At 37.0% G+C, this 10,619-nt stretch overlaps 1 protein-coding gene across 1 annotated transcript in view; it reads right to left on the bottom strand.

Annotated features, from left to right (window-relative positions):
- Window positions 1–5,901: 5,901 nt before the first annotated feature.
- LOC126250804 (uncharacterized) overlaps window positions 5,902–10,619 on the bottom strand; it is a 47,634-nt gene continuing 42,916 nt past the window's right edge. Inside the window, exon 4 of the mRNA XM_049951589.1 lies at window positions 5,902–7,077. Within this exon, the coding sequence (XP_049807546.1) occupies window positions 6,592–7,077 (486 nt within the window). The 3' untranslated portion in view covers window positions 5,902–6,591. The remainder of the gene's footprint in view (window positions 7,078–10,619) is intronic.

The following is a 10,619-nucleotide window of genomic DNA, read 5'->3' as shown; positions in this document are numbered from 1 at the left end:
AAACAAAACGAATGCATCTAATATCAATGCCTGAACAAAATTAGGAATGGTAGAGAAGATGGAACTCAACTGTATTTTGGATTATAAATAAAACAAAGCTGATGCAGACCACAGTGGCCAGGTAATGGGCTACTATACTTTTGAGTGAATTAACTTCCACTCAAAATAGTTCCATCAGCACCCAGACTCCATGGAAAACATTTTCCTAGTTTATACCAGTTACATAAATGTCAAAATGGTCTCTTAGCAGGTGTAAGACTTGTGCAGAACAAAGCAGAGCAAGATATGGGAAAGTGGCAAGAAAAGATACAGGTCCTACCGTGAAAAATGTGATGTAGGCTTGTTTCTCAAAAAGCTTCAAAATTTTCCATACTAAGCCAGATGTAACTAAATAATTACCAATAAAAGAAACATATTTTCAATCAGTTTTATTTTTCATACTAACAACTGGTAATCCTATCTACATTTAGGAAATGAAAGAAAAAATAAATTTCCTTTGTCGTGAAAAGAACACATTTTCATTTCAATATAAAATAACTGTCACTTATGTAATTCTAAGTTTCTCTGCAGTATTTCATAGAAAAAGATCCCTCTCTGAACTGCAACAGATTGATTTTACTTTGTGTGCTGTAGAACCTGCAACACAAAACTCAGAAAAAACTGTGAAAAATCTTGGTATCAGTCAGTTGAAGAACACCCTATTTGCCCAGTAATTAAAAGTGTTAATGAAATTTAGGAATTCTTTCCAAGATTGCTTCTTGCTCTGCATTATGACAGATTTGGCCTTTGCTCTTGCAATACGAAAGGTTATGAGATTTCCTGCTGGTGAGCTACATTTAAATTTCAGTACAACTATATGCCTGCCCCGATAGCTAAGTAGCATTTCCTGATTTGTTAAGGAATCTTCTCAAGGCAATTATAATTTGTTTTTCCACATTGTCTCCTGCTTTGTAAATGCATTTGTCCCAGCGTATGTGCAGCTTTTTTATGCCCTCATCATAAAAAGAACCGGGTCATGTCACCAGCCACTTGTGCACGAAATCTTACACACTCACGTCATCTTCAAGTCGTTGCCCTCCTAGAGCTTCTTTAAATGGTCTGAATAAATGGAAATCACAAGGTAATAAGTCCAGGCTGTAAGGAGGATGATCAAGTGTAGTCCAGTGCATTTCCTGGAGCCTGGAGACAGTTAGAGCTGCAGTATGGGGTCGCGCATTGTTGTGTAGGAGGATAACCTGTTGAATCAATTTGTCTTGTCTTTTGCATCGATATGCAACTCTCACTTTGTTCAACAGTTCGCAGTAGTAAGCAGCATTGATTGTGTGTCACTCGTGCAAAAAACCAGTTGGAAAAATGCCTCACTGATTAAAAAAAAGCAGTTTAAAGAACCTTGCCAGCTGACACTTGAGTCTTGGCTTTCACTGGTGCTGCCTCCCCTTTCCTGCGCCACTCCTTTCTGGTTTGTTTGGATTCTGGAGTATAGTGGTGAACCCATGTTTCATCGCAGGTGACAATCTGACTCAAAAATATATCTTCTTCTTCTGCAAACCTTGCTGTAAGCCTCTGACATACCTCCAAATGTCTCAACTTCAGATTTTCGGTCAAAAGTTTATGGACCCATCAGGAACACACTTGGGTACGAAACTGTAGGTAGTTTGTGATTATTTCTTGACAGCTCCCATAACTGATTCAGATTTTTTGTGAAATTTCTGATACTCTCGCCTGGCAATCGTCATCAATAATGTCTTTAACTGCATGAATGTTTTAGTCCGTAATGCTGGTCCGAGGACGGCAATCATGTGGCTGATTTTCCACACGTTCTTGTCCTTCCTTGAAATTTTTATGCCCAGCAAACACACGCGTCCTTGATAATGTTTTATCACCAAACTGCACATTCAATCTATGACAAATTTCCGCAACTGGAACTCCTGCGCGAGCAAGAAATTTGATAATTATGCGTTGTGCAATTTTGGGGGGGGGGGGGGGGGGGCACCTATTGCTCAGACATCTTGAGCGTTACTGACAAAATGTCAGTAAATATCTAACAGCATGCTCTCCTCACTTCTAACAGTCCCACGTAAGCACAGAGAAGCGCAGGGCCAGTCCTACCAACTGTTGATGTTCAGGAACAAAAGTCTCGTTTATATTTGATCCCCACTCATATATTAAATACATGCAAATTCAGGAAGAGCCCCATGTACTTGACCAAGTCTGGTACAACTGGGGAGTGGTAGGCACCCTGTAGATTACCTAATACTGACTTAATTTGCCTGAAATGTCAGCCACAACACCGAGGAGAAACTCACCCTGATTGAAGCAAAATTCAACCTGATGTTGGGGGATTCTTGACAAGAGGTTTGCAAATTCTTGGCAATCCAGGCAATTAAACCCAAATTTGCCACCAGCTAAGATACTGATAGAATCTTGTAAGGCATCTTATCAGAGTTATGAGCACACACAGCAGTGGCAATGAGGCAAACTAGAACTGATAATCACTCATACTGACAGTCTTTGAGATAAGAAAGAAAACAATTGAAAGTAAATTGATGAACAGCTTCATCCATGAAGAAAAGAGGAGAAGAAAAACTCTGAACTTCCTCCCCTCCCTCTGAAATTTTATGTCACGTTTTATTTACCACCACTGTTGGTTTGATCTGATGTCTACGAGGAACATACATTCTAGAACTGTCATTTCCTACCTTAGCAGTCGACATTACATGTATTAAGTAGACCCAGTTTGGCAAGAGCTGTTTACAGATGTTTGGCCACAGCTTGAGATCACATCTGTATTATTAAATAGCTAACCCGGTGCACAGTCATATGGTTTTACTTGCAGTATGCCTATCTAGTAGCTTTCCGAGGCAACAAATTTTGACTTTCAATGTTTCATATGCCATTGATATCTTTTACAGCAACATCATTTTTAATGTTATTGAGACTTATCATATAAAACTACATATCTTTCACTGCATTTTCAGAGTAATTATTGGTTATAACGTCCAACGTTTATTTTTACTTGATACATTTTTGGGATTACTAATGACAATGTAATGCTTGTTTTCAAACTCTTAGTTTTCTGCAGGCTATTGGTTTCAAATCAGATGTTAAAACGAATGCATCATCAAATTCAAAATGCATATGCACATCTGAAATGCAAAAAGCAAACAAAGATAACTGATTACCTTAAGTAGGACAGTAGTATGCATTATTGTACTGCATTTTAAAATTAAAGTAACTGATTTAAAAACCGAAAACTTCTTTGCTGTGATTGTAGAAAACTAGAAAATTAAATTCCAATATTTTTTCAAAGTACAGAAGTGGAATAAAAGTGTATTCATTACTGGTGTTTGGGATTGTGTGTTTGAGCTATTTTCAATGTGTTAGGTATAGTTCATCACATTTGTCTAACATCTTGAAGAGAAAGTGTACACCTTCATGTAGAATACTGTCTTTTCATTTCACTACTTTTGATTAATTTTTGTGATACAGTAACTGGCACAAAGTTGTGACAATCATTACTGTTATACTATACAACACTTACAGTAAATCTTATACATGTTCAACACTATCTCTTTCATTATCCAAGACAGTGTTCAACATTACTGAACAGTTTACATTGCTGCTATTTCTTTCTGCACTTACTGCATTTTGCTGGCAAGTAATTGCAGTACGTACTGCATAAACATAAGAAAAATTCCTCTTCAGTCCCTCTCCACTAATACTGTATCTTAAACACAAAATTTTTATAAAATAAAAAAAAGAAAGAAAAACCCTTGGTTAGTGAGACTATCACTTGCAACAACCATATACCATCAGTCCTTTCGACATTTTTATAATCAGTTTTGATTGTACTTATTGCCCAAATTTAACAATTTAAAAAGTTGTCATAATCTACCAATGAAGAAGTATTCCTCGTGCTAATGGTTTAAAACATTAAGACAGGTATCACAATTAGAAACTGGATGCAGGTCTCGAGCCAGCATAGCGCACAATATGTAAATCACCCAGGCTTGAGAATGACAGCACTTAGTACCTTCCAACCCACCTTCCTAAACTATCCCCCCCACCCCCACCCACCCACCACCACCACCACCACCACCACCACCACCACCAATTGATGAAAGGAAAAAAGTTTGTCGCTTGTATTTTCACAGTGCAATAAATCTTCGGCATCATTACTATCTTGTAATATGGGTCCACAGCTACAATAATTTTTTTTTAATAGTGTCAGGTTGCTTTTAGCAGTTATTGCTTTTAGTTTACTATTGCATTTCAGCATTTGTGCCATTTTCAAGCATAAGATTTTTTTACATACATACCATAATTATGAGTAGAATTTTGTGATCAATAATTGGTTGACACCGCTGACTGGTTGCTCTTTGGTTTATAGACATATTACATTGTAATCTCTGCTTAACATTAACCTTCATGTAAAAAACTGCTTGAAAATGGCACAAATGCCAAAATTGTGACAGTAAAATAAAAACAACAACAGCTAAAAGTATATTATCATTTTAAATACTTCAGCATCAGGCACGACATTTTAATGTATTACGTCTTTAGTACTAATCATATCTGTAATACATTTTGCAGACGGTATCCAGATACACCACTGAATGTACCAGCAAAATTATACTACTGCATGACTCTCAATACAGGGGATATGATAAACATTGAGAGGCACATTCGTTTATAACAGAGTGTGAATTACATTGACTGTAATGAGAGCACTTTGTGACTTCCAACAAGCTTTATACATACCTTCAAACATTATCTTAATTTTTCTCGCTTACATGGGTAACGTGAAATATTTGACACATTAAACAGAAGTTTGAAGTTATCTTCTTATAATTTCTTCATATTCTTTAAAGAATAGGGGGTTTACTGGTAGCTTCCTAAGGTGACACTTAAACCTAATCTAAGGTTTAGGTGGAACCTCCAGTCATCTTCCACTGACATGTTTGCTTTGCATGAGAGTACAACATTGAAAATTACTATTTACATTGGACTATTTCTTTGATTCTTCTTATAGATCTGTTTCTGCTGATCTCGCCTGATGACACAACAGTAAGAGCATTACTATTTTCTTCTGAATGTCACTCCAACATCTTGTGCGTATTAGTAGCCACTGTTGCTAACAATGATGAACTGGCAGCATGCATAAAATAAAATTGTTTGGCTTAATCTGTTTTTGGTGAGACAAGCATGTGGTTATAATTTTGTAATAAGTTGTTTGCAACTGTCTTTTAAAGCGAAAAATACTCCTGCAATTGAGTGAAGAGAAACTTAGGTCTACATGTTTGTTTGTGGGAGTACCATGTAAATTGAACTGCCAATTTCTGCAACACTGTTTGGTGCGATACTGAGAATAGTTGAAGTGGTTATTAACTACATACTGGACACAGAATGCCCCTGCATTTCTTACAGAATGTTTGTAGCATAATAAATGAACAAAATGCATAGGTTTTGAAAGATGTAAAGACAGAATTAATTTAGCAATTAGACTGCCCCAACTTCTTATTTAGTTTCACTAACAGTATCTTCCAGAAGCTCAAAAAATAAAAATTCCAACTGCAGCCAGCTTCAGAATAAAGTACATGGACTTGGCAAGTATGTTAGCTGCTTTGAAACTGGTATACAATTATGAGAAAATAATTACAATCTCTTTTTGTCTGACAGGTCTTATCATACAATCAGCTTGCTGAAGATATTCTGGGAGTTCCAGGAATATAAACAGGAAACTCTATACACTGAAACCTAATGAATTATAAATAAACATTTATATCCATGTAATAAGAAATATGCAGTTACAGGTAATTATGTAGAAATACATGGATTATCAGTAAATTTACAAGATAGTATATATTAAAACTTTTTACTCTGTGATTTAAACAGTATAATTAAAATGTTTACAATATACCATTTTTATTACCTACATCAACATTAATGGTATTTAAGTATTCAATATGTACAGTGTTTTCTACATATCATATTTTCTGGCATAGTTTCTTGCTTAACTAATAAAAGTTTTCTGACTAATATTTAAAATAAAAATACTTGTATACACACAGTTAACAGTAAAGCATGTTTTATATTATTTAAATAGTGTTCACATGAACATACATAATATCACAATGAATTCATCCTTTCTCTTAACACAGTGGAAAAACGCTGATCTCAATGTACGAGGAAATTTGTCAGATCCTTAATTATCATTTCAATAAAATATACACATTCCTGTAAATTTCATTTTAACTCACTGAATACTGCAACATTTGATGAAGACAGGACAAAAAAGAAACAAACAAAATTTGATCCGACATAGAAACACTAAAATTATTTACAATATGACAGATAGCTGAGACACTACTGTATATAACAAAACTTTTTGGACTTCCATCCACTTTCTGGAAAATGCATCATCAAATTCCAGCTGAAAAACACCCACTCATGACTACATACATTCAATACAACACACACACACACACACACGTCTATATAAATCAGATGCACAACAATATTAGCTTGCCCGAATTGGTCCACTTCAGGCAAATCTAAGACAAGCAATCTTTATCAGTTGTCACACAAAACCTACGCATGCAGCAAGTATTCACCACTTCTTGAGGCAGATGATTTCTTACGACAGTCAGGGCAAAACCATTTTCCTTTAGGTGGTACCATAATTCCCACACACTCAAAGTGAAACCATTCAATTTGACAGTCTTTGCCATCACAAGCAATCATTTCAGAAACCTCATCATACGGACACTGACAATAACAGTATAAGTTCTCACTCTTATTTCCTGAGTTTTCCGCCTCTGCTCCTGCAGTGCCACCTGTTCTTGGAACTGTCACACTACCTACACCAGCACCAACCGCACTGCCACTGCCACCCCCTCCACCACCACCTCCACCTCCACCATCTGAAGCACTCTCATAATTGGAGTCTGCATCGTCACTTCCTGAAGATGAAGAGGAGCTTGATGAGGTACTGTGACCCATTGTCTCAACAGGTCGTCTTCCTGCAGCAACACTTCGAGCAGAAGACAAAAGGGCAGCTGCTGATGGTAATGTTACCTGCAGAGCACACAGTCAATAAGGAACTGATAAAACACCAAGCACTTTGAAAATGTACACACACAAGCACACACAATAAATAAATACATGAGCTGATAAGTCACTTTTCAATACTGGAAGTAAACTGGAGAGTGAAGAGGGACCAAAAGTGTAACATCTTTGATATTCTTCTTTGTGTTTGGTTCCACAGCCACCACGAATTTATAAAAAGAAACTGTTTTCTCACAAATCTGTATTTTGATGAACAATTTTTCAGAAAATAAAGGGTGTTGTTGCGAGAAAATAATTAATTACGAGTGATGTTCCTCAAGGTTCCATCTTGGGTCAGTTGCTTTTTCTTGTGTACATTAATGACCCCTCATCTGTTACATTTCCAGATGCTAAGTTTGTTTTGTTTCCAGCCTGATTGTTTGAAGCCTGAATTTTCTGACACATCAACTATTACACAGCCTGTGACACGATGCACTGTATTCACATAATCAGAACTGAGTTACCAGGTCCTGTGCCCCAGGCACCAGGTAATTCAACTCTATGCAAAAACTGGCTTAGTGCTTCCACAAGTGATCACAAGGAAAGCACTTCTGCTACTGCAATGCTGGCATTCCCCAAAACGCTGTATGGAATATTTGAAAAGGTTGCATTCAAGTGTCTTCTTGAGCATCTGATAGCAAATAATATACTATCCACATCACAGTTTGGGTTCCTTAAGGGTTCCAATATAGAGAAGGCTATTTACACTTAAGAGTGAGAATGTACTTAATTCATTACATAACAAATTAGAGGCAACTGGTATTTTCTGTGACCTGTCAAAAGCCTTTGACTGTGTGAATCACAGCATTCTGTTAAGTGAATTAGAATATTATGCAGTCACTGGCAGTGCTGCAAAATGATTAGTCTTACCTAACTAACAGAAAATAAAGGGTGTTGTTGCGAGAAAATAATTAATTACGAGTGGTGTTCCTCAAGGTTCCATCTTGGGTCAGTTGCTTTTTCTTGTGTACATTAATGACCCCTCATCTGTTACATTTCCAGATGCTAAGTTTGTTTTGTTTCCAGCCTGATTGTTTGAAGCCTGAATTTTCTGACACATCAACTATTACACAGCCTGTGACACGATGCACTGTATTTACATAATCAGAACCGAGTTACCAGGTCCTGCGCCCCAGGCACCAGGTAATTCAACTCTATGCAAAACTGGCTTAGTGCTTCCACAAGTGATCACAGGGAAAGCACTTCTGCTACTGCAATGCTGGCATTCCCCAAAACGCTGTATGGAATATTTGAAAAGGTTGCATTCAAGTGTCTTCTTGAGCATCTGATAGCAAATAATATACTATCCACATCACAGTTTGGGTTCCTTAAGGGTTCCAATATAGAGAAGGCTATTTACACTTAAGAGTGAGAATGTACTTAATTCATTACATAACAAATTAGAGGCAACTGGTATTTTCTGTGACCTGTCAAAAGCCTTTGACTGTGTGAATCACAGCATTCTGTTAAGTGAATTAGAATATTATGCTGTCACTGGCAGTGCTGCAAAACGATTAGTCTTACCAAATGGTTCAAATGGCTCTGAGCACTATGGGACTCAACATCTTAGGTCATAAGTCCCCTAGAACTTAGAACTACTTAAACCTAACTAACCTAAGGACATCACACACACCCATGCCCGAGGCAGGATTCGAACCTGCGACCGCAGCGGTCCCGCGGTTCCGGACTGCAGCGCCAGAACCGCTAGACCACCGCGGCCGGCTTAGTCTTACCTAACTAACAGAAAATAAAGGGTGTTGTTGCGAGAAAATAATTAATTACGAGTGGTGTTCCTCAAGGTTCCATCTTGGGTCAGTTGCTTTTTCTTGTGTACATTAATGACCCCTCATCTGTTACATTTCCAGATGCTAAGTTTGTTTTGTTTCCAGATGATGCAAACATTGTAATAAACAGCAAACCAATTACAGACTTAGAAAGGGCTGCTAACCAAATTTTCACTGACATTAATAAATGGTTTGAAGCTGAGTCACTGTCATTAAACATCGAAAATTTCCTCTATATGTAGTTCAGAACATGTAAAGAGATTTCCTTCCAGCTGGTATATAACATATGAAGACATGCAGATCGAAGAGGCTAACAGTGTTAAATTTCTGGGATTACAACTCGATAATAAATTCAGTTGAGAAGCTCCTAAACAAGTCGGTATTCGCAATGCGAATGATGTCAGATGCCGGCCGCGGTGGTCTAGCGGTTCTGGCGCTGCAGTCCGGAACCGCGGGACTGCTACGGTCGCAGGTTCGAATCCTGCCTCGGGCATGGGTGTGTGTGATGTCCTTAGGTTAGTCAGGTTTAAGTAGTTCTAAGTTCTAGGGGACTTATGACCTAAGATGTTGAGTCCCATAGTGCTCAGAGCCATTTGAACCATTTTGATGTCAGATGCAGGAGATAGAAGTATTAAAAAACCTTCATACTTTGCTTGCTTTCATTCTATTATGATCCTATTATGTCATATGGAATCTGCACTAACACAGACCTAAAATCACTTACCTTGGTCGAAAAAGGGGCCAATATTCAGGAACACACATTTTCAGAACACACATTTTCAATAAACTGCCAGCAACCAATAAAAACTTGGTTTCAGATAAAGCACAGTTTAAACAGAGTTTGAAAGACTTTTTGGTAGGTAACTCCTTTTATTCTATAGATGAATATCTGCTGGACCAACTTAAGTAAAAGTATCTGTTGGATTTCAGTTTTCATAGCACTTTGTGTGTAAAAAATTTATTAAAACTCCATAAAATGTATTAATTTTGTAAATATTAGCAGTTCCAGTTTACTGTAATGTATTAACATATTTTGACAATCTCCTAACAAATGATCAGGGAAGTGGTTACTATAATCAAATGTTCTATGTTTTTTATGTTATACTTTCTGACATGTTCCATGCACACAAGAATCATCTCATTTTTTGGTCTATGGAATGAAAACTGAATCTTATCTCATCCTGACTCATTCCTGCAAACTGACTGCTACCAAGACAGCCAGAGGTCACACCTACAAATTTCTGTCAGCCCCCTAATGTTTCTGAAAGTGGCAATTCCTTAATTTTTGTATTCTAGTACAAAATCTGCATTTTAAAATAGAGTGATTGTGCCCAAGATGACAATTAATACAAAAACTAGGCCTTCACCTTGAAAAAGATAAAAGCTGGAGCTAATTCAGCAAGAAAACACACAAGGAATGAGTGAGTGAAAGTTGACATACTGAACTGAGAAATAAATGACTTTCTTCTTGCGTAACTATAGTATTAATATCCTCTCTGCAAGTTAAAGCTTACTTGAAGTCCATCAAATGACAAATATACAAAGGTTTAATTACCTTAGAGGCATGAGTCAATGCAAAATACATTTAAAACATGATAAAAGTTTGCCCCTACAGTTGTACAGAACATTAAACTATGTAAAATTACAAGGGCTTACTTAGCAAACTGAAATGTTCCATCTATCATTAGCACTGAAAGGCATACAATGGAAAACATGAAAATAGAATTT

This window comes from Schistocerca nitens, chromosome 1 (assembly GCF_023898315.1).
Source record: "Schistocerca nitens isolate TAMUIC-IGC-003100 chromosome 1, iqSchNite1.1, whole genome shotgun sequence".
Classification (NCBI taxonomy): domain Eukaryota; kingdom Metazoa; phylum Arthropoda; class Insecta; order Orthoptera; family Acrididae; genus Schistocerca; species Schistocerca nitens.
This window is presented reverse-complemented; position numbering and strand designations above follow the sequence as displayed.